At 38.1% G+C, this 25818-nt stretch overlaps 1 protein-coding gene across 3 annotated transcripts in view; it reads right to left on the minus strand.

Moving 5' to 3' along the window:
• Positions 1-17969, minus strand: part of SMURF2 (SMAD specific E3 ubiquitin protein ligase 2) — a 90971-nt gene extending 73002 nt beyond the window's left edge. For all 3 annotated transcript variants that reach the window (XR_012492016.1, XM_074319449.1, XM_074319450.1), the window contains exon 1: positions 17687-17969. Coding sequence is in view for 2 of the 3 variants with exons in the window: in XM_074319449.1 (XP_074175550.1) it covers positions 17687-17738 (52 nt within the window). In the remaining variant the exon portion in view is untranslated. The remainder of the gene's footprint in view (positions 1-17686) is intronic.
• Between the last annotated feature and the right edge of the window lie 7849 nt (positions 17970-25818).

Consider the following 25818-nt stretch of genomic DNA (forward strand, 5'->3'; position numbering starts at 1 on the left):
TGCTATAAACACTGGTGTACAAGTTTTTGTGTGGACATATGTTTTCAATTCTTTTAGTTATATACCTAAAAATGGAACAGAGTCACATGGTAATTCTATGTTTAACTTTTTAAGGAACTGCCAAACTTTTTGCCACAGTGGCTGAACCATTTTATTTTCCCACCAACAATGTATGAATCCTTACCAATACTTATGTTCCCATTTTTTATTGTAGCCCTCCTTGTGTGTGTGAAGTGGTATCAAATTGCAGTTTTGATTTGCATTTCCCTCATGACTCATGATATTGAGCATCTTTTCATGTGCTTATTGGCCACTGGTATATCTTCTTTGGAGAAATGTCTATTCAAATCCTTTGTACATTTTTTAATTGGGTTGTTTGTCCTTGTGTTGTTAAGTTGTAGGAGTTCTTTATATATTATGGATACTAGACCCTTATCAGATATATGATTTACAAATATTTTTTGTAACAAATTTTATGAGTTGTCTTTCTACTTTCTTGATAGTGTCCTTTGGGGCACAAAAATTTATAATTTTTTTTGTGAAGTCCAATTTATTTTTTTCTTTGGTTGCTTGTGCTTTTGGTGTCATATTTAAGAAGTCATTGCCTACCCAAGGTCTTGTGTTTCCGTCTAAGAACTTTTATGGTTTTATCAGTTACATTTAGGTCTTTAATCCATTTTGAGTTGATTTTTTTTTCTTATATGGTGAGAGGTGGCAGTCCAACTTCATTCTTTTGCATGTGAATACCCAGTTGTTCCAACACCATTTGTTGAAAAGACTAAACTTTCCCCCATTGAATGATCTTGGCACTCTTATTGAAAATAACTGACCACAGATGTATGAGTTTATTTCTGGACTCTCGTTTCTATTCCATTGATCTATACGTCAACACTTACGCCAGTATCACATTTCTCACAAGTTTTATAATGTCATTTTCCATAGAGATAACAGGAAAATAATTCAGCCCTTCCTCTAGCATAGTTGAACACATTTTCGTTGTTGATAATAGCTTAGAAAAATTTCTTTTATATTAATAGCACAGGGCCATTACTAGTAATGTTATGTAAACTTTTAGGATTGTTGTCAAACTTGGGGGAAACTCTTAACAAGTCTCCTTCATATGAAGCTTTAAGATTTGGAAGAATTTTCCATAGACTGGCTTTTGGCGTCAAACCTTGTTGTTCCTCCATTAAGCATGTGCTTCAGTTGCCAGGTGCGTGGGACACATTCGTATCACGCTACCACCTCTAGGCCTGTGCGTGTATGTCACAATGCCAGGTGAGTCAACACAACATGTAGTATTCCTAGAAACTCTCCCCAAACTGAGATGGCTAGCAATATCTTTACTGCACCTAAAGAGACTGTGAACCACATAATCCTACTAAAACCCAGCTACATGTACCCCCAAGTCAGTTTCCCTATAGCAGATGCCCCAAATGCCTACAGCCATTCCAATACTACCAACATGAGCAGTGTGATAGAGGGGAAGTCGGCGTAAAAAGAGACAACAATTTTAACTGATTGTGGTTAAGATAGCTTACATTTGCAAATTCTTCATAACTACGTGATCATGTACAGGAAATGTTGTTTCTTGGTTGGGGTGCTGGTGATATAGGTGTGTTATGTTTGTGAAAAGTCTTAAGCTGCACTCCTACAATCTTTGCACTTTTTCTGTGTATATAATATGTACCAATAAAACTTTTAAAAGTGACCATATAAACTCATTACTAGCATCCCTCCTGAGCCCTCAGACAGGATCCTAAAAGTTAAGTTTCATGAGTTTCATTAGCTTCATGAATTTCATAGTAAACTCACCTCTATACATACATAGCAAATTGGGTAGCACAAGATGTCGTTTCCAGTACCACCATGGAGACCTGTCTTGCCAACTAGCCATGCGACTTACAGAGGACACACATGACCTCCCTGAGCAAGTTACTCACCTAAAATGGGGAAGAAGTTAGACTATATACTCTAAGACATCTTTCTAGTAGTCATTCTTTCAAGAAATATTTAGAGAACCTCCTAAGTGTTCAGCACTACACTAGGTGAATGAAACACACACTCCCTGCCCTGCTAGAACTCCCAATCTAGGAGGAATAAAAACCAATGAGCAACATTGGGTAAAAACTAAGGAAATCTGAATAAAGTATTATTTTAGTTAATAATGACAAACCACTATTGGCTCATTAATTGTGACAAATGTACCATATTAATGTAAGATTAGTTAATAATAGGAGAAACTGGGTGTGGCGCATATAGGAATTCTCTATACTTCTCTATATAGGAATTTTCTACACTTCTCTTTGCCATTCTTCTATAAATCTAAAATTGAAAGTTTACCTTCAGGGGGCCGGCCCAGTGGCTCAGGCGGTTTGAGCTCCCAGTTAGAGCTCCGTGCTCCTAACTCTGAAGGCTGCCGGTTTGATTCCCACATGGGCCAGTGGGCTCTCAACCACAAGGATGCCAGTTCAATGCCTCGAGTCCCACAAGGGATGGTGGGCAGTGCCCCCTGCAACTAATATTGAACACGGCACCTTGAGCTGAGCTGCCTCTTGGATGGCTCAGTTGTTGGTTGGAGCACGGGCTCTCAACCACAAGGTTGCCAGTTCAATGCCTCGAGTCCCACAAGGGATGGTGGGCAGCGTCCCCTGCAACTAATATTGAACACAGCACCTTGAGCTGAGCTGCCGCTGAGCTCCCAGATGGCTCAGTTGGTTGGAGCGCGTCCTCTCAACCACAAGGTTGCCAGTTCGACTCCCACAAGGAATGGTAGGCTGCACCCCTGCAACTAGCAATGGCAACTGGACCTGGAGCTGAGCTGTGCCCTCCACAACTAAGTCTGACAACAACTTGTGGAGCACCCGACACAGCTAAGATTGAAAGGACAACAACTTGACACGGAAAAAAGTCCTGGAAGTACACACTGTTCCCCAATAAAGTCCTGTTCCCCTTCCCCAATAAAATCTTTAAAAAAAAAAAAAGAAAGAAAGAAAGTTTACCTTCAAAAAAAAAAACAATAAAAAGACAATAAACAGGTGAAGAAATAAATATGAAAATAAACTGTAATAAGTATTCTAAAGTTAATAGGATACTGTGATAGAGATTAATGATGGTAGAAGATACTGTAGACAAAGAGTTCCCTGCAGCAAGAACTCTTTGAGATACTTACACTGACACAGAAAAACAATAAGCAACAAGAAGATCCCCACAAAAACATAAATTATATATATACATACATATGTATGTATGTATGTATGTATATATATTATATATATATAATGGCCCTACAGTGGGAAAGAGACTGGCATTTTCAAGAAATTAAAACACAATGTGACTAAAATATAATGAGCAAAAGAAAGACCAGTCAACAGGGGGCCAGATTATACAGGATCTTGTGCAAATAATATCCATTTCATTCAAAAGCCACTGGAGGGTTTGAAGCAGGGGAACAAAATTATCCAATTTACTTTTTCTTTTTTTAAATGAATCTGCTTTGTGGATAATGGATTATAGATGATTTAAAGAAAAACAATGCAGACTCAAAGGGGAAGTACTAAAATTCTTTAATTCTTAACCCTGAATTATAATATTTCATTATAATAATTCCAGAGAATTAAAGAATTAAATTCATACATTTGCATCAATTATTTTATTCAAATAGTATCTGCCTTCTCTCTTTTTATCAGTCTGCTTGTGTTTCCATTATCCTTTTTTTAAGGGTCTTTTTTATCCTTTACCAAAATAATTTATGGATTTTTAAACTTTAATAACAACTATAATAACTTTTCTACAAGTTGTTCAAAATTCTTATGTCATTTGTTAAGTGCTCTGTAATAAAATTCTTGGAAACTTCAAAAGCAAAACATAAAATAACTAAATTCTAAAAGCTAGAAAATGGTATCTTAGATTAGGATACCAAAGAGTATGTAGTCAAGCCCAAAAAACAAAAAGTAGTAGCAGCAGCAGCAGTTACCACTGCTGCCACCTATGACAATTTTTTAAATGGCTGCCAAATTTTTTAATACTTTTTCCATTAAGAGATAGGTTCTGTGTTCTTTCCACTTGAATCTAGAAGAACTTAAAACTAACTTGCTTGTAACCAATAAAATGTGGCAAGGACTTCCTAGGCTAGGTCAGAAAAGGAGATGCAGCTTTCGCCTTATTCATTGGGCAATTCCTGCTGGTGCACTGAGCCAGTCATATTGGCAGTTTAACTGCCCTGAAGCTGCCATACACTATTCATAGCCCATGCAGAGAGACCTGAAGAGAGAGAGAAATGCCCAGCCGATTCCGCTCCAGCCACCACCTGAATGACAGACCCTAAGCCAAAACCACCCAGCAGAGCCCTTCCCAAACTCCTGACCCACATAAACCATGAGACATAATAAAATTACTGTGTGTGTTTTAGCCCTCTAAGTTTTGGAGTAATTTTTTACACAGCAAGTATAATAAGCCTTTATAGCCAATACATGATAGTTAATTCAATTAACTGAGTGAAGGGAAAAACATCTATCAATAACGGTGGTTATCAATACATGTTGATTTTCCAGAGAAGGACCAGCTTTCATATATTTAGGAGATTTGAAAAGGCTATGTAATAAGGCACATTCTCCTGAAGTCAACATTTTGGCCTTAGAGCCTCTACAGATTCTTTCCCTGCATCATGATTCTCATAGAGCAAAAGAAAGGCCATACATGTATTGACCAGGTTACTGAGCAGCAAACTCAAAGATCTACATTATAATCCTTCTCAATGTAGTAATATATTATGGCCTAATCCCTGGGCTCTCTTCAACCAAAACTAGTGAGCCAGTTACTGCAGAAGCATCAAAACTGCCGAACAAGCAAATATTAGATTTACTCTCTTTTGAACTACCGTGTTTCCCCGAAAATAAGACCTAGCCGGACCATCCGCTCTAATGCATCTTTTGGTGCAAAAAGTAACATAAGACCTGGTATTATATCATATTATATAAGACCAGGTCTTATATTATATTATATAAGACCGGGTCTTATATTGATTTTTGCTCTAAAAGACGCATTAGAGCTGATGGTCTGGCTAGGTCTTATTTCCGGGAAAACATGGTAAGAATCACTACACATTACCACTAAGTAGGTATGTGTAGCCACTTAAATTATGTATTTCATCCATTTCTTTTTTATACTTTTATTCATTTAATTAACAAATATCTAATGAGCACGGTAGGTACACAACTATAAACAAGGGACAGTTCATATCTTACAAAGGAGTTGATGGCACTATGGGGAAAACACCAATACAATCAATGCCTTTTAAGTCAATACGACGATACAAAGAAGTTTGCTAAAGTACTTAAGGAGTATAAATAAGGGTGTGTTGGCTGTTCTCTGTTTGCTCCTCCAGAACCATTCTCTATCCTTTGTTCAGTGCTTGGTGTCCTCGGAAGCTAACCTTAAACTAGGTTCCCTTGCCCTCTGGCTTCAAATTGGGTTCAGTAAATGAGCAGCAACTGCAAGGATCTCTCTGGGTTCCCATAATTACTCACTCCCTTCGCCCTTTCTGGCCCAAAGATGGCACCACTGCCTATCCTTGCTAGTCCCTACATGCTACACTATTCCTGCTCCTCATCAGGATTCCCTTAACTCTGCCTATTCGTTGTAAGTAGTCCCTTAATGGCATTCTCTTTCACCTACTCTGGGAATGTTAACTGTTTCCTATCTGGACCCTAACTGAGAGAGAGGGAGCCTAACTCAGCCTGAGGAAATCGGAAGACTTCTCAGAGGAGATAATGCCTCAACTATGTCTTAGGAAGGAAGACTAAGGAAGGAAAGTAATAGAGTCTAAGGAAACAACACTGTCAAAAACTTGGAAATTCGAGAAACTATGAAAAGAATTAAGAAAAGGTGAGGAGTTCAGAATGGTGCAACATAGGAGCATGAAGGGAACACAGGAACAATGGGAAACAACTCTAGAACCAAATCATAGTTTTTAGATGAATTTTTAACAGAGCTAGTTTCTATAATAAATAAATTCAAAGAAAATTCAAAGAAAAAAGGCAGGGGGAGCTATAGTTTAAGACAGACTGAGACATACCAACCAAACAGACTTTCCTGCATCCTGATGAGAACAAACCAATTGTTCAAAAAATGGGAGGGAAAAAGGAGGAAAAGAAGAATTGGAAATGCATCTCTTCATGAGATGGATGGAGTTTTCTTATTTCCAATTAGTTCATGTATCTATGAGTGAATATTATTTATTGTAAATATCCCATTCCTATTCTATTCTTATTTTTCACTATAAATATAAGTGCTAAGAAAACTTACTCACATAAATATGTATGAGTTTTATTACAGCAATGTCATCAAACTATTTTAATGCTTCTGAGTTATATGCCCCCTGAAAAATTACAATAATCATTTAAATTTTTTTAACTTTCTGAAAAGTAATGGCATTTATTTGACTTCTCTGTTTTTATGAAAATTACTTTTAATGATCAGCTAACAACTTGATCAGGTTTTTCAATTTTGTTGAAAATTAAGGATTGGAAACCATCTGACTTGTGAAAAGATGTTAATCCATCACTGGAGTCACTGCCTTCTCAGCAGTCTCACCAATATTCTGATTTGCCTCTTTGGCGTCCTGGAAGGCCTCTCACCACGGGACAACATACTATTCGGGATACTACGTGGGATGACATACTTTTGTTTTGTAAAATAGAAGGAAGAAATATGAAAGACTAATCAATCTTAGAATCTGAAAAGTGAACTCCCTTAAAAATATCCATGAGCTTTTCCTTCTTTTTATTTCATTCGCTCTCACTGCGTGTACCGCTAACTTTAGCACTGACTAGTTATTTCATCCATCAAATCTCATCTCTATTTGTTCACACTGCAAGTTCCCTGAGAGCAATATCAGGGTCCAAACCTCTTGAAATCCCACAGCCTACACCTCCATGACAGGTGCATGTAAGACTCTCAACAAATGTTCAATGACTATGAATATTTCATCACCATCCCAAGTCCTTGTTCTAGTTAAAGAAAACAGACTTACAAGTTAACCAAAGTGAAAATCAGAAGAAACTTAAACTATCATCACCAATCCCATTTTAAAGTAACAAAAAAGCTGGTTTCTTACTTAAGCTCTCCTATCTACCTAAAATGAGAAAAATGCAAAACAACTAGGAAATAGAAAACTAAAATACATAAGGATTCCTATTTTATTACAAAGGACTTTTGGTACAACTAGCTTCCTTTTGATGGAACTAGAATAGTTGCACCAACTGTTCCATCAAAAATCTATTACTCTTCTCTTCTTACGATATAAGGAAAAAATTTCATCAAATACAATGTTCTCATTTCACTGTCACTGATTCAGAATACCTATGAAGTTAAGGTCAGAATAGCAATTAAATTTGATAATAAATGAGAACACTTTAAAACTGTAGAGCCCTGAAAGAAAACTATCTTCCTAACATTGACAGACTAGTTATATGTGTAATTTCTCTTAGGTGACATTGCAAAAACAGATCTTTTGGCAGTGAATATCAGATTGCTCTTTACTTTGTTAGGAAGTAAATTCTACAGAATATGGTAAGAGTCCTATCCATCAAGTCAAATATTAACGAATAAATACTTCAGTCCTATATTTTTATAATTTAACATTGTCAAAATTATTAAGGTATAACTGTCAGTTAATTCAATAATGACATCACAGAGAGCCTATTATTTGTTTCAAATGAGGTTCTTAAGACCATGTGAGCTTTTTCCAATTTTGTCAATCATTCTTTAACTCACAAATATTTACTGAAGATGTACTATGTACCGAGTACTGGGTTAGACACGGTATTTTCAATGTATCAAACACCATTTTATTTTTCTTCAATTTAAAAAAGATTTTTTCCATCATCTTCCTTTATAAAATTTCTAAAATTCAATTTTAAAAAGCAACTCTTTCAACTTTATTTATAGTATTAGGTTCATATGATTCAGAATGGTCCAATCAATCAGTAAGTTTTCTTCACTAGAGAAAGTTATATTGACAACATGATGACATAGATCATACAAAAATAAAAGTAGAATTAACCACGAATATTTGGAATTCTAATATAACAACATGTAGCACATAGTTTATATAAGAAAATTTATCCTAAAGTAGGAATTTTCATTAGAAGCAGCATCACCTTTGATAGTTTCTAATTCTCCAATTCCATTTATTTCAAGTACTACACTCATTGAACGTTGCAGTTTTACAGGTCTTTCCTCACTGTTGACATCTACCTGTGTAGAAATAACCCCACCTACTGGTAAGAGGTGAAACTACAGGCTACTTTTGAAAGTGCCAGCAAGCTACAGGGAAATGTATTAGTTCATTAAAGACTTGGATACAAACATTTCCCCCACCTCTAAAATCCTGAGCCATTCAAACTGTTTTCCAAAGCTCCTCTACTTCTTACCAAAAATAAGGAGTGTGGGGTAAATACAATGAGTTTTCTAAATGTTTGCTGTATTATTTAAAAATAAAAGTATAACATAGTTGCTAATTTAACTATATGAATGAATTCTTTATGATACACTGGTACCCCAAAGTGTACAAGACATTTATGCCTATCTTATAAGGCATGATACCATTTAAATCAATACCTATATTAATGTTGTACTTGCTCCTATAAAACAACATATAATTGGTTATGACTAACTTATTTAAAAGTGTGGTCAAAAATGACAAAATACATTAACATAATAATTTACAGTTTTAACAGTATTTTTTACATACACTTTATCTTGTCCAGCAGAATCCTAAAATAAATAACACTGTCATTTAAAGCATGCACTTATAACTAAAAGCAGAGGCACCAAGAAAATAAGTAATTTGCTTATGGACACAAAGCTAATCAGTGGCATAACTAACATCCGAACCCAAATTTTCTGCCTCCAAGTTCTATACTCTTCCCACAACATTTCACTGTCTCCCACAAAATTACCAAGTATATCTTTCGCAGTAAGTAAGACCTACATTATGATGTTTGCTTTGTGACAGTTCCCAGGAATGCACTGTGGTCAAATAAAAAAGTCTGCTTAGATTTTAATAAAATTAAGTTGCTTCCTTTCTTTGATCTGATAGAAAAAAAATACATAGTCATAATATAAAAAATACAAGTTTAAAAACTCATGATCCAGTTCACATTTAATAAAACAATTATATATTTTCTATTGCCCACCTTTTTCTAAAAATGAATTGAGGAGGGTAGCTGGTCAACAGGCAAACCTTCCTAAGTCATACTTGTTGCAATCCACTTTCACCAGTGAGAGATAAAAATAATCATAAAAATTTTGAAAAGAAAAAGAGAGTCCAATCCGTGTCTACTCTGATTTCTTATATCTCCACCCATGATACCATATAACAAAAATAATGTCTGGGACATGTCAAGAAATTGATAAATATTTGTTGGCTATACAAATGAAAGAATGGCTCTCAAGCATTACAAGGTCCTAAAGGATGCTAAATTTAAAAGACTCAATTATGTAGGGGGGTGAAATGTCTAACTATTACATTGTTTTGTATACCTGAAACTAATAATAAAAATAAATAAACAAAAGACTCAATTATGCTTATTAATCTATTCTTATCAAAATGTTTACAAAAGCTTTTTTATCAATGTTTGAAATCAGAAGACTTACATTAAAGCTACAGAAATCAAGATAGTGTGGGTTATAGATAATAAACTTCTAAGGGACAGAATTATAAATAAAAGGAACAGAATACAGTCCAGAAATAGAACTATATGTATATTGTCAATTGATTTTCAGCCCAGGTGCCAAGACAATTCAATGGAGGAAAACAGAAATATTTTAACAAACAGTGCTAGGAAAATCGGACATCCATATGGGAAAGGAAAAAACAAAAACAAAAAACCTTTATCCTTACCTCTCACACCATATTAAAAAATTAACTTTCGAAGGGTCATAGATCTAAATGTAAGAGCTAATATTATAAATAATGCAGATGAAAACATAGGAGAAAATGTTTAGAACTGAATTAGGAAAAGATTTCTTAGGACATAAAAAGCATGAACCACAAAGAAAAAATAGTTGAACAAGGCTTTATCAAAATTAAAAACTTCTGTTCTTTGAAATACTATTGAGGGGGTAAAAAGTCACAATATAGAGAAAATATCTGGTAAAGGACTTGTGTCTGTTCCTACCATTAAAAATTTTTTGAAATTTTCATTTTAAAAAAAGACTTGTATCCAGAATACAAAAAGAACTGCCAAAACTCAATAATAAGAACACAGTCCAATTTTAAAACTATAAGCAAAAGATTTGAACAGATATTAACCAAAGATAAATGGATAACAAATCCATGAAAAGATGCTTAACACTATAGGTCAATAAGGGAATAAAAATTAAAGCTACACTGAAATATTGCTACACAACTAGAATGGCCATAATCAAAGACTGATAACAGCAAGTGTTAGCTAGGATTGGGAGCAACTAGAACTCTCATACATTGCTGGTAAAAATGCAAAGTGGTACAACTTTGGAAAAAAAAACAGTTTAGCAAATTTTTTTAAAAGTTAAATACATATTTACCATACGATCCAACAATCCTAATCATGAGAAATAAAAACATGTTCACAAAGAGAAGTGTACTCAAATGTTTGTCGCAGCTTTAAGGCCAAACCCTGGAAACAAATATCTGTGGATACTTGTGAATGGATAAACAAAATGGGGTGTAGGTATACAACACATTATTCCTCAAGAACAAAAAGGAACAAACAAGTGACACACAAAATGAACGGATCGCAAAAGCACTGTGCAAAGTGAAAGAAGCCTGATCCAGAAGGCTATATACTGTATGATTCCATTGACATAAAATTCTAGAAAAGGCAAAACTATAGTGACAGAAAGTAAATGGGTGGTTGCCAAGGAGTAGGGATGGGAGGAGACTGGCTATGAAGGGGCACAAGGAAACTTTTTGGGAAGAAAGAAACGCCCTCTGTGCAATCACCAGTGCAGTAATTCCTACCTAAAATGAATCATCAAGATTTATTTTAAAAGTGAAGCTTTATGTCTGCTGTCAATTTTCACTAAGAAATCAAACTGCCAAACTTAAGATACATGTTGCTACTTAATGTCTTGTCAAATGTGGTTTTTTTAAAAAGCAACAAATTAAATAAAATTCCTAACTTTGTTCAACTGATCATACATTAGTGGGAAAACTCAAAAAGAAATGAAAACTTTTAAATGTTAATATTCAACTGTAAAAAATGCCAAATACTGATACCTAGAAAACTAGCATCAAGTGAAAAATAGGCTTAGTGGTTCAGCAAAATTACTCTAATCAACCAAAAATACATGACTGCATTCCTGAATACAAGCAATAATCACGATTAGAATATACAATGAAAATGCCACAAATATAAATTAGCTGAAATTACATTAAAATATAGGAAGAAAATTATTAAACTATCCTGAGTAATACGGACAAAAGCTTAAATAAATGTAAAAACATAGCATGCTCCTAGGTGGGAAAACTAAATACTACACTTAAATGGTTCCTTCTCCCAAAGTAATGCAATTCTAATTATAATCCCAGTGAAATTTCTTTTTAAACCTAATAAGTTTAATATTCACATGGAAAAGCAAATATATAAAATACCAAAAAACATGCTGTGGTACAAAGAGAATACTAAAATAAATTATAAAGCTAAAATAATGAACATAGTATGGCACTGAACAAGAGGTAATCTGACTCTACTATAACTAATATAACATAACTAAAAAGATAATCACATCACTGTGGAAAGGAAGAATTGGTTAATAAATAATGATGAGATGATTAATAGCAATTTGGAGAGAAATAGCTTCCTAAACCATTTTTTGAAACACTAAAATAAAATATATTTAAATATTTACTAAGCCTCTTGAGGAAAAAGGCCTTCCTAAGTATAAAAATAATAGGAGAAACAAAAGTTGGACAGATTTGGCTTCTAAAATAACAAATTTCTGGATGTCCAAAAATGGTCAAAATCAAAAGACAAGTAACAGACTGGGAGAAATGTTTGTAGCAAATATGACAACAGACTAATATCTTTTTTAATTCTCAGGCAGATCAGTACGGAAAAAAACTAAGACCCTAACAGATACTGTATTTCCCCCGAAAATAAGACCGGGTCTGATATTAATTTTTGCTCCGAAAGACACATTAGGGCATATGTTCAGGGGATGTCTTATTTTTTCATGTACAACAATCTACATTTATTCAAATAAAGTCATGTCATCTTCTTCTGGAACATCGTCATAACGTACTAAATACGTCCATCTGGTTGATGATCTTAACTGGGGCTTATTTTGGGAGTAGGCCTTATTTTCAGGGAAATGCGGTAACAAGGACAGGGCCAAACAAGTCAACAAAGAGAAACATAATTAGTAAATAGGAAAATATTCAACTTAACGAGTAAATGTTTAAAGATTAAATGCCATGAAATTAGCAAAAAAATTGAAAAACGAGAGTCAATGTTTATAACAGAATAGTGAAAAGGGACATTCACGCGCTCTGAATAGGCACAATTTTTTTGGAAGCTGCCTGAGAAAAAAAATTAATCAAGAACCTTAAAAAGACCTCAAAAACCCTTGAACGCAATAGCACTTTCTATGGAAATATCCTAAGAAAATCATCCTTTAAAAAAAATAAAAAAGCAAAATTATCTACACCAAAATGTTTATAGCAATTATCTGTAATAACAAAATCTGGAAATAAATAAAAGTGAAAACAAGAAAAACACATGAACAATGGTTGCAGTCACATCCTTTTAACTGGTTGTCCTAAAATCAGTCTTCTCAGTTCCCATCCCAGTCCATCCTCCCTACTGCCCCAAGATTGTTTCTAAACATTAAATATATCAAAGCTTAAAATCTTTCAATGATTCCTACCTCCTTAAAAAAAAAAAAAAAAAAACTTCTTGGCAAAATATAACAAGGCCCTAAATGGGTTTGTCCCTGTCGATAGCCTCATTTCTGGCCACTCACACCCAGTGCATTAGCCATAAGGAACACATATAGAATTACACAGAACTACTTCCGTGTCTTCAGCATTGGTTCCATAATATGCCAAAACCTCTTAATCCATGCTGAAACAAGGACTCTGCCTTCATGGAGTTTACAGACAGAAACAGCAATGCCCTGCAGTGAGCTCCAGAGGAAAAGCCAATTCAAGTCAAAGGGAGTCGTACGGATGAGGGTAATCCTGGAGATGAGTCTTAAAAAAGGAGCAAGGATCTCAAGGCTAATTCCAAATAAATGGAAAGTATTTATGTTTCCACACAAAATCTTGTAAGTTTGTAACAGACTCTCGAGACAACTTAGCTTCTGATGTATCCTTAACCTCTCCAACTTTCTCCTCTCTCTTAGAGCTACTGTGAGAATTAAAAGTGATAATAGGTGTAAATTTAATAGAGTATCTGGCACTTAATAAGCACTCAATACGTGTCAGTCATATGGAAACACATAACAATGCTGATTGCAAATGTATATTTCAAGGGTCCAGTATTCTTAGAGAAAGTAACAAAAACAAAATGAGGGCAAAGCAGTTAAGAACACGGTTAAACAGCGTATCACCACATAGCCAGGGTCAAACAGGTCTCTCTACACACCACAATGATATCCTCACACTACAGCACAATAATTTAGACTCAAAATTATGCTGAATCGTAAATAAAATACTAAGTTCTGTTAAATATGGTCTATTTGAAAAAAGTAGGGTATATTATATCTTTAAAAGCTTTCAAAATCTTGAAAAGACATCAAAAATGGCTAAATAGAAATCTTGTGTGCCTAAAATGTAGCCCTTCATTTACTTTAAAAATTAAGTTATATGCTGACTATGCTAAATTATACGCTAAATAAATGATGGTAGTAGTTGTGACAGGTACAATTCAAGAGGAAAACACACACACACACACACACACACACACACACACACACACACGACTCACAAATGAAAACTAAACTACATGAAGCACCGAGGCAGGTCCAACTGCCTGTATGAAGGTTAGACTAGAAGAGATAATGTAAAGAGAAAAGGAAGGCGCTACGCCAGATTGGCTTCCTCTTCAGACACCAAGAAAATAAAATGAATTGCGGATATTCCAATCACTAACACCCCTAGAAAAAGTCATTATGGTTTACAGGCACATTCCTACTTAAAAACCTGTGAGTTATGATCAAGTTGCAATTTTTAAAGCCTTGAATCAATAAAATATGGCAGAAAACAATACTAAGATGCCATAATATCTAAAGTGAGACTTAAAGTTAATTTTCACTCAGCGATAGACAAGGTTAACCTCATTACTGCCAAGAGTTTTATAAATTAATAACATGAGGAGCGTACAAAAATATTTAAATTACAAAAAGGCTCTGGAGAAGTAATCTGTTACTTCTCCAGATCTAAGAATTTTAAATATTAGAAATTATACAAAACTGCTTTTTCCAGTCTTTGGTTTTCAAAAACAACGATATAAAACAAAAATTACCCCAAATTCTTTACTATAACCAAATACAAAGAATAGGTTCTATCCAAACCATTTTAAGAAAAGCCTATATCAGATATTCATAAGTATAATGCATACAAATTTCACATTTCACAATCAATTTGCTCCAGAAATACTTGCTGAAACTGATAGCTTTACCATAGGGCCCATTTTAATGACCAAGTGTTAATGTGTCATGAAGAACAGTAGCTTGATGGACCCAATCAGATTTTAACCACTAATGGCCTGAGGAATCTTAAATTTAGTATTAAATTAGCCCTGCCTTCTTAGCATCAACAAATACCAAACAGTTCACTAGTTGATTGTGGTCTTAGGAATAATATGTGGAAAAGTCTAATATCTGTTGTGGGCAGAGATCTCATAGCTCAAATATTTCTTCTCCTTCAGTTTGTGTATATGTGTGTCTGAGTGTGTGTGTGCACACGTGCGCGTCATCATGCAAGAAGTGTGTGTGTGTGTGTGTGTGTGCGTGTGTGTCATCATGTAAGAATTGTTTACACCTTTCAGTAAAGGGGCAACTCTGTATTAAGGATATAATTGAGTAACTACAGTTCAGAAAGCACCTTGAAATCAAAGACACTCCATAAATTTAAAATACTGGTATGGTATTAACATAAAGCAAAAACCAAAAATGTTAAAGCATCCTCCAGCCCCAGTATATTGAAAACCAAATAAAAGATCGCTGTGGGATCTACTTTTTTTTTTTAATAGTGATTTTCCTCTATTATGGAATCCGGATCTAAATGAACTGTTAAACACTTAGTCTAAAGGTATGCCAAACATTTCTTAAGGTCTTAACAAAGAATCAACTTTTTAAAAAAAAACAAAACGAGGCCTAGGTTAAATATTTTATTTGGCTTCTCAAGATGGACTGAAAAGTTGGGCACCAGCTCCAGACCAATTCCTGGACACACATCAAACACAGCCCTGTCATTTATCCAGTCAGTCAAAACAATCTTTTCCATCTAACCCTTTAATGTTTATGTCCTAAAAAGCTGCTAATTGAATCCAGCTCTTGAGATCTATTTGTTAAAATATATACCATCTAATTTGTAAATGAACAAAAATGAAAAATATATGTTAACTTTCCTGGCAAAACAGAAGAAATTCACCATATGTAACCAAAAGGGAGAGGGCAATGTTTTTAATATTTGAATAGTTTTCTCCTAAAATATGACAGAGAAAAATTCCCAACCATTTTAAGAAATTGAGAGTACCTCAACTGTTTTTACAATTAAGGGGACACAGTATATTTAAAATTCCTCAGAAAAATCTAAAAATACAAAGTCAGTCTATAAATTCAGTCGTGTCCCTCCCCCCCAAAAAATAAGTGTAATCTTTGCTCCCAAATTTACTCATGAATTTTTATAATGTATCATTTGCAGTCAGGAAACCACAGATAAACACTTTTAGATCTATTGAGTCACACAAAAAAAACCTCAAACTCATTTTATCTTCAGAAAGTAAAAATCCCTGTTTTCTTCCTCATTTTCACATTATGTATATAGGCTAGAAGGAAGTAAATGGCCAATAGCCTATTTTTGATGCTTTCTGCACACCTGGAATCACAGGTTCTTTCCATAATCACTGACACAGGACTGACTCTGGAGAGGAACAGCAGTAGATAAAACTCTAAAGCAACAAACATCTCTTATAAAGGTTTCCATTGATTCATATGAAAATAAGGAAACTGAATGGGGGAGACAGGCATCCCCTAATCCAGGTTTTCCATTAAGAAACACTCAGTTAATGATTCTTTGCAGTTTTCCCTAGCAAAAGTAAAACTGTCATGAAAGAAATATATTTTTAAAATTGCAGCCAACATACACTCAGGCTAAATTCTCAAATACCAAGTTCACTGCAAGTCTTTATCTCAAAAGTTCAGCCAGTGGACTGGGATGTAACACACAAGCATTCAATTACAAAATTAGTCCATATAAATCTCAAAGTCTAGCGTAGGCAAACATAATTACAGTTTATTCTTACACACGCACCCACCCACACACACACAGATCCTCAGGAAAATGATCTTTCTCACCACACATCCAATTATCAACGTGGGTAATTTATTAATAGTGAATGGTGAAACTAGGATAACTATGCTGATTTCAATCATCTTTTTTCAAACCAAAAAAAATTTTTTCCTTAAAATGAGGCAACACGACCGTGTAAGAATACAAAAAAAAAAATGGCATTATAAAGCATAATGGACCTGTAATGTTACAGATTTAATGCACTTGGACTCATAAACACTTTGTAAGAGCAGCCTTCTATCTAGCAACCCCTCCAGACATTCTTTTCCATTTAGAAAAAGGAAAGCGGAGGGAGGTTGGGGTCAGAGAAAAAACTTCGCTTGAAAGTTTATGTGAGCACATCCTTAGAAATGTACAAAAAAAAAAAAAAAAAAGCGTGTTTGTAAAGCCGGTCTAGAGTTAGAAGTAAGACACAAGTTCTGCGGCCTACAAGGAACATCCCAAAACATGCTACCCTGCAATCAAACACTTCCAAAACATAGCGTGTACAATACGCCGGAGTCGCCGGGATCAGGCAGACACACCGGAAAAGTCAACCTCAGTCTCCTTCCCTCCCAAGGACGTACGTTTCAGGTGTGTGGCACCGGCTGCTCAGACTGGCAGCAGAAAGTGAAGGTTTTGCACGCGGGCACAAGTGGGCGAACAAGTTAACAACCAGGGAACACACACACACCCTCCCGTTAAGCGCTCCATCTTTAAGGAGTGTTTACTGCGCGCCGTCAACCACCGGATTCAATAATCCCCGCACAGGAGCTCCTGATCCCCTCAACGACCCCACCTGGGCGGCAGCCCAGGGGCTGCTCCCCGAGGCTCCGGGAGAGTCGTGCTCCTCGGCCACGGCTTTTCGACCTCAAATCTGCCTGGAATTCCAACCTGGGTCCCCCTCCCCTCAACAAAAGACCCCCGAGTCACCCTTGGCTTTTTAAAGAATTTCCCAACAAGGGCGAGTGGTTTTGCCATGACTCTCCCTGAACTAGGCCTTCCCACGTCCCCGACCCCAAACTCACCATTGATCGCGACCCTGGCCCTTCCCAAGGCCACAGACACCCCCCGCCGGCTTGCCCACCCCGCGGCTGCCCCCTCCGGGTCCCGCCGCCCGCGCGCCCCCCTACCCCCCCTCACCTGTCAGACGCAGCTTGACGGGCCCGTTCCTCCGGCCCCCAGGGTTAGACATGTCCCCGACGGCGGGGGCGGCGGCGGCGGGGCAGCGGCCGCGGCGCGGGGCCGGCAGGCGGGGCTGGGGCGACGGCGAGGCGCGACAGAGTCACCACAGCGGCCGGGGCTGGGGCCCGAGCAGCCGGCGCCGCGGCCGCCACGGCCGGAGGGTCCCGGATGTGCCGAGCGTCGTCGCCATGAGCCGCGGAGGGAGCGGGACGCCGAGCTCCCCCCTCCTCCCACTTCTCCTTCCTCGGCCCGGGCCGCACAACAAAGCGGCAGCCGCGGCCGGGCGCGCCGCCTCCGCCCGCGCCCCCGCCGCCTCCACGCAGCCGCCTGCGCCTTTCCCTCCTCTCGGCTCGGCAAGGCCCCGGAGCCGACGGGGCTGATCGGTTGGGGCGGGCGGTGCTCGGCGGCGCCGGAGCAGACTCAGGGATCGGCCGCTTCCTCCTCCACCCGCCCTCTTGTCTGAGCAAACCCGGTCCTGCGGCCGCCACCGCCACTCGTCGGCTGCGGGGGGCGGGGAAGAGACGGGAGGCGGGGCTGGCGGGGCGGGGCGGGGCCGGAGGGCGGGGCCTGGGCGGGCGCGCGCTGGTGCCCGCGGCGCTGGGGCGCGAGGCCCGGCTCGGCCTAGGCGCCCGCGGTCAGGGAGATGTTCCCTGCAGCAGACGGTCCCACGCAGAACTTTAGGAGGGAGTCGGCAAAGGAAATAAGTGGCAGCGCGGAGCTCTCTGGAGCAAGGAGGGGCTTAGTGTCCGGCCCACTTAAGGGAGAGCTTTTGTCCGTGCAGCGCGGACTCCCTTTATTAGTCTTCCACTGCGTGCAGGACTCTGAGAGGATGGGGCGAACAAGGTTAGAACCGCTCCCTCTGGGAATGTAGCTTCGCGGAGGGAAAAGACACTTTCCATACCGAAGATTCCTGCCAATCCCCAGGGATGTTTTGCTCCTGGTATCGTAGTTGCCACTTCCATCCAGGACTCACCTGGTGAAGATCAGGTTACCTGCCTGCTCGGGTTTTTTCCAGCTGTAGCACATGGATAGAAGGATAATAATACTGCCTTAAAGGATTATTAACAAGATAAACCTTGGAGAGCAATGTGTGAAAAGCTTTTCATACAGTACTGTATGTCGTTATCTCTGGAGGAAAAAAATTAAAAATGAAATAAAAATAAGTGTACCTTAGCTTTTGACTCTGCAGTTGCACTCTTGGGATATTCTTCTTGACATGTAATAATGTGGAAGATGTTACTTGTAAAGTTTGGTTAATAACAAAAGGGGGATTGAGCAAACAGTCTGGTGAGTTATATTACATCAACCACATGGATTTGTATGCACCCATTTAAATGACAATTATGAAGATCATCTAATGTGGAAGAGTTTACAAATAATCAAAGTTTAAAAGCAGAATAAAAAGTTGTATGTATGCATTCAAAAGTATCCAGCACAGTGAAAACTAAGGATAACAGCGTGAGGGATTTTTTGTGTGCTTTGTTAATGCAATTTTAAATGTTGAACAAAGTCTGATATATTTTAATCCTAAATCAGTGTCAATGGTAATTTTCAATTCATCAGTGATGTCACTTCATTCTCCAGGTGAAGTTTCCTCCAAGAGCATCTCATCAGTCTGAATACAACCCTACAACAAAAGTGATTATATGAAGTTCTGAAAGTCAGACTAGAAATTCATTCAACAAATACTGATTGCCTACTGTATGCAAAGCAGTGAACAAGATCATTTAATGCTTCTTTGTACTACAGAGGCTTTGAAGATACACTAACCAATTTGAGCAACAAATTATCACAATTTAAGAGACTGGAAGGATAATGACAATAAAACTTAGCAAACTGATACATACATACGTATTTGTTTCATTCTCATGGCACACACTGTTTCCAACCACCCGCTAACATAATTTGTAGCTTTGTATTAGGTATAGAAGTTAGGATTTCAGAACATGATGGGGAGAGCAGGGGAGACTGCCTGTTGAGAAGTTTAAAGCAGTACATTCAAATATGTCAGTGACAGTACAGAAAAATATATACACGCTTAATATGCAGGTAAACTCTGTTTAGGCTTGCCTATGTGTAAGTTTAAATCTTAACTGTTTAAAAGAAAAGATTCAGATAAGAATGATGCTTTAAAACCATTCATATTGTTAAGGAGAGCTAAACTTTCATTTGATTACATGTTACATTAAATGCATAGCATTGCTTCATAATGGCAACAATTTAGTCATTTATGAGGGAAAAAAAGAGAGGAACAACAATTCTTAGGGAATTTACCCTTTTCTTTCTTCCTAACATAAAAATGCACTTTCAATGTAAATTGTACCTATACATGTCTCTAATGGGTATGGGAATTGCAGAAAATCTTTTCAAAGCCTTTTTATTCCCATATGACTTCCAATTTGCTCTCTGTAGAACTGTGCACCTTTTATCGAATCATTGTTTTAGGCATCTACTCAAGTATACTAACTCCACCTATTTCATGCCAATAAATGCTTTTTTCTATCAATATGGCTAAATAGAACCTTCCAATGAAAATGCTGTAACAACTCATTAAATAGCATTTTTGAGCAAAAGTTTTAAATTTTCTCATTAACATATTCTAACCACTTAATGTTGCATTCTTTATGATGGTATCCTAGACGAGAGGTAAAAATCAACACCCAGTTATAAGAATATTAAAAATCTTTTGTTTAAAACGTGTTTCTGTTTTCCAAGGCTAATGTTAAATTTCATATGACTTTGTAAGAAAATGCTTACCATCTGTAGTTGGTATTTTTTTCTTCCGCTCCAGCCATTAATATATTTTTTACACAGAAGAGTTGTCTCCAGTAATAAAAAATCTGTCTGAGGTAAGGTTATGGTAATAATGTGAAGCTATTTTTGTAGTATAAATTTCAAATTTAATAGTTTATGCGCCATGGAAAAAGCAAATATCAGGCACTCAGCAGTTTCCACCCTTGCTTAAAATTCACCTTTCTTTAATCTTTAGAATACCATGAATTGAATTTAATATTTAGTTCTAGCTTCCTCCGAATTCGCTTATAAGTGATGAAGCAGCCAGCACCACCCCCATGTACTTGCTGTTGTCAAGCTGACCCTTCCTCCCCCATCTCCACTATTTCCTCTGCCTCTCCCATGTCCTCAAAGTTAGGTTCACTAAAGACCCCCATGGGCAGTCCTGTCCTGACATGGTTTAGGATTAGGTCACATTCCAAGCTATTCTCCGTGATCCCTTTCCTGACCTCCCTCCCAGAAGACCTGGTCCCCAATGATGGAAGCTGAGGTCACATCTGGGACCTGTGTCTCTCCAGATCTGGACTCCCCCATGCCACTCACCTCACCTCTTGCCTTCTCGGCCTCTACCTTGGTGCACTAAGGCGGATTCCCCTTCTGAAGGAATCTGCCCTCACCTATTGTTCTAACATAGTGTCCTCTGCTCTATCCCAGAGATACTGATTTAACAGGCTGGGGTGGGGCCCATGAATTTGCATATCTAATGCTGCTGGTGGGGAGAAACCACTTTGAAAACCATTGCCTTACACCAGGGATGAGTGGCCTTGCTTGTCCTGGATGAGCTCGACCTCAGCTAACTGATCCCAAAAGTGGATGGCTGACCAAGAGGCCAATCAGATTTTCTCTTCTTGGAACATGAAATGGGGACACTAGGAGACAGTGGTGGGGAGCTGGGTTGAGAGATGACAGAGTTAGCAGTTGAGGACACCATTTTAACATTCAGGTAGATAAATAAAAGAGGAAATAAGTGTGTAGAAAGATACTAAAAAGCAGATAGAGAGAAGAGATAAGAGGCTTCATAACCCCAAAGAGAGAGACAAAGAGAGTGACTGTCTGACATATTTCCTGCAGGGACTCCTGGCTCAAGTGTGCCTTCTTACAATTCATTTCCAAGGGATCTCACTGTGCAGAATAACCACCCCACACTTAAGGAAGTTTAAGTGGGTCCCTGTCCCTTGCATTCACTTTGTCTCCATTTAAAACACCTTTTCCTTTTCAGGCATGTCCTACGCTCTTCCCCAAACATCCTTGATTGTCTGCCTTGCTTCCCCAGAACTGAGACTCACGTGCAACGCAGCCTGGGGCTTGCATCCACCATTGAAGGGCAGACACTTCTAGAATCTAGAGCGGCCTAATACATATGTGGCTATTGTGCTCATGAAATATGACTGATGATGTGCTTGCTGCAAGTTGGATTTTGAAAATGCATATTGGATTTTGAAGACTTAGTATGGGAAAAAAGATGACAAAAATAGCTTAATATTTTTTATATTGATGCCATATTAAAATGGTAATATTTGGGATCTATTGAGTTAAATAAAATATATTATTAACGTTCATGTCCCCATTTCGTTTTCCTTTTTTTTAACATGAATACTTGAACATTTGAAACTACAAATGTGACTCACTGTATACGTCTGTGGAACGGTGGTGATCTAGCCAATGATGACCATCCCATCCATCTATTTCCAGAATGTTTGCCACCAGCTGGATCCCCTGACCAGTGGGCTCTGGGCTCTGCCCAACATCAGACTTTCCCTGCATCCCTCTTTAGACCTTTTCTTACCCACTCAGCTCTCCAACCAATTTCTACAGCTAGGTCAGTTCGACAGCAACTATCTCACCCTAGTGAGAGTAGGAAGATGTCCTCCAAAAAGATATGATGACGTCCTATACTCCATCCCCTGTACCTGTGACTGTGACCTTATTTGGAAATAGGGTCTTTGAATATGTGATCAAGTTAAGACAAAGCTACAGAATAGGTCCTAATTCAATATGACTAGTATCCTTCTAACAAGAGGAAAATACCATGTGAAGACAGAGACAGTCAGGAAGAATGTTGTGTGATGACTGAGATGGATTCGAGTGTGTAGCTGCAAGCCAAGGAATGCCAAAGAGTGCTGACCACCACCAGAAACCAGGAAGAGGCAAGGAAGGAGTCTACCCAGAGTGTCAGAGAGAGCATGGCCCTGCCAATACCTTCATTTTGGATGTCTAGCCTTCTGAACTGTGAAAGAATAAACTGCTGTTGTTTTCAGCCACACTATTGTGATACTTTGTCACAGGAGGCCCAGGAAACTAATACAACCTCTAAGTCCTTTCCATACCCAATTATATTATATACAATACAGGTGAAAAAGTGCATGGCTGATTTTCATTATTTGTGGCATTTGCAATACTGTGCTTCTTAAAAAATAGAAAATCCTGTAACGCTAAGCCGTTTTTATGCACTCATTTCCAAATGTCTTAACCGACTGTCCTGTTATATTGTGAATTCTGGGTTAAAAGAGAATATAATTTGAAGAGATTACATATTTTCCAAAGCCAATTTGGTGATTTAAGCAGGGAAGTATTACAATTAAATGTTTGAAAAGTTATCTGTGCATGGTTTGCTGTAAGCTGATATCATGAAACAACACATTCTTTTCAGGATGAGGTAGCAGCCCCAGCCCCAGGGGAAAGGGAGCGGGCGCATCACTCAACTGCAACTACTTTGGACAACGGAGCAACATGACCACGCTCAAAAAAGAAGTCATATCCAATCATCTTCAAAATAAGAACTGTAGTAGCTACAACATGGTTCTCTAAGGGCGGGATGGGAGGAGATGTGGAAATATTTGTATGATGCAGTCTTCATGGGTAATGCAGAGGACATGGGCCAAAATGAGATCAACACGGCTCATAAGCCAATGGGTCGATGTCAACCATTGCTTAAAAACCTTCAATGGCTGCTCATTGTATCTAGAAGCCAATCCAAACAGCTTTAATGACATAAAGGAATGCTCACGATTTACATATAGAAACTTTTAAAAAGCAGAAAACAAAAATCTGTGTGAGGAATGATCCCAATTCCAATTCTAAAATAAATATACATTCATTCAAAATGCTATGTACTAAGCATACGCCAGCTGTTGAGCACTGTTCTTAAAGATTGTAATCTAGTGGAGGAAGACAACCAACAAGGAAACAAGACATCACATACAAAGGGTAAGAAGGGAATTGTCTGTTGCTTCCTAGAGTGTATTTTCAATGCTTAAGTCAAATCAATCACAGTGATTCTCCAACGTTTTACCCAAAATATTGAGAAAGATTTTACCTCTTTCCCACTAGACATGAACTACGAAGGAGAGGAACTACTGTGCCACCGTGTGGCCCTCAATGGCAGAAACTGTCTCAGATTGAAGTCAACACAAAGGGAGAAGGGCCAAGAGATGGAGAGTGGAATCTGATTCTGATTATCCCATTTGAGGTCCTGTACCCAGCCATTCCTAAAGCCACCATGTAGTTTGGGTCAGGTTTTCAGTCACTTGCCTACAAGAGTCCTAACTAATAAATCCAGTGAAGCAGAATCTCTGGATGGAAGCTGCTGTCTGCATTATTAACTAGGTCCTCCCCGTGAATTATCATTGAGGAGGTGAAGAATTGGCCTGAGAACACAGACTGGCAAACTTTTTCTACAAGTGGCCAGAGAATAAATACTTTAGGCTTCACCAGCCATAGGGTCTTAGTTGCAACTACTCAACCCTGATATTGTAATGCAAAAGCAGCCATAGATAAACAGATGTAGCTGTGTTGTAATAAAATTTTATTTATTAAAGCAGGCAGTGGGCTAGATTTGGCCCATGTGACATATTGCCAACCCCTGCTCTAGATCCAGAGCCATAAATAAAGAAAACAGTACCATACCTGAAAGGGTCAACAGGATTCAGATTTCCAGATCTGTGAAATCTGAAACCATTTAATAGTTGAGGGAAAGAAGCCAATATAATTATAAGAACTAATATTTGTTGAGGACTTACTATGTGCTAGATGCTTTGCTAAGGAACATATGATTTAGGATGCTCTGATTAACAAGGAAAAACCTGAATCCAACAAACTGAAATAATAGAGATGTGCTATTTCATATAACAAGTAGCTGTGAGATAGGATTGAATCCATGATTGGAGTATCATTGGTTTACTAATATGTTCAAGGACCCAGGTTCTTTCTATCTCATGCCTCTGCCTTCCTCAGGGCTTTGGCTTTGCCTTCAAGTAACTCCCTCCATGACCAAGATGGCCACAGCAGTCCCAGGCCTCACCATGTCCAGACCAAACAATCTTCAGAAGAAACAGATCATCTCCTCCTGTCTGCTACTTAGGAATAAATAAATCTTTCCACAAAGCTCTTCCATACCAGCATCTTCCCTCTTTTCTCTCATTGGTCAGAATTTAATCATATACCCACTCTTAAGTAAACCATTGTCAAGAACAATGATATTTCCAAGATTAGCTGATACTAATCATAAATTACCCCCTACTCTAGGCTATGTAGAGAGTACAGAGAATGATGTAAAGGACGTATTAAAACCTGAAAAAAATCAGGGTACTGTCAGGAAGGAAGTATGGGAGCCAGGAATGGATATTGAATAAGCAACCACAAGTGATATTATTTTTCATTTTTACAGATGAGAAAATAAAGTTCAGGGAAAGGAAAGTGACTTGCCCAAGGTCATATGACCAATAAGTGGAAGAGACTAGATTCAGACCTAGTCCTGTGACTACAGAGCCCAAGACCTCAACCAACACACTAAAGTGCTGAAGCTAGAGCTGAAGGTGTTAGGGAAGAGCAGGATAGCTCCCAAGTTTGCCTCACAATCAAGTAAAGTCGAGTCAGTTATTAAACCTGTGATGTGACCAGACGTCCCTAGCAGGGTGTACCACTGAGCTCATGCTATATAACAAACAACCTTTTAAGTCAGTGTGTCAAACCACAATAATTTATTTAGCTCACAATCATATTGGTCAGCAATTTGGACTGGGCTCTGGTCTCAGCTGGACTCACTCATGCATCTTTGGTCAGCTGCCAGTTAGCTAGCAGATCAACTGGGGACTGGCTGGTCTAAGATGGCCTCAGCTGCAATGGCATACTTTTGTTCCACGTGGTCTCTCATCCTCCAGCCAAGTGCCAAGAGCAAGAGTGAAAATATGCAAGGTCTCTTGAGACCTAGCTTGGATTAGGAAGTTACTTTTTGATTAAGGAATGAGCTGAAAAAGGGTTTTTTTTTCTCATTCCACAGAAAGATAGATGCTATAACA

Source organism: Rhinolophus sinicus, linkage group LG15 (assembly GCF_036562045.2).
Source record: "Rhinolophus sinicus isolate RSC01 linkage group LG15, ASM3656204v1, whole genome shotgun sequence".
Classification (NCBI taxonomy): Eukaryota; Metazoa; Chordata; class Mammalia; order Chiroptera; family Rhinolophidae; genus Rhinolophus; species Rhinolophus sinicus.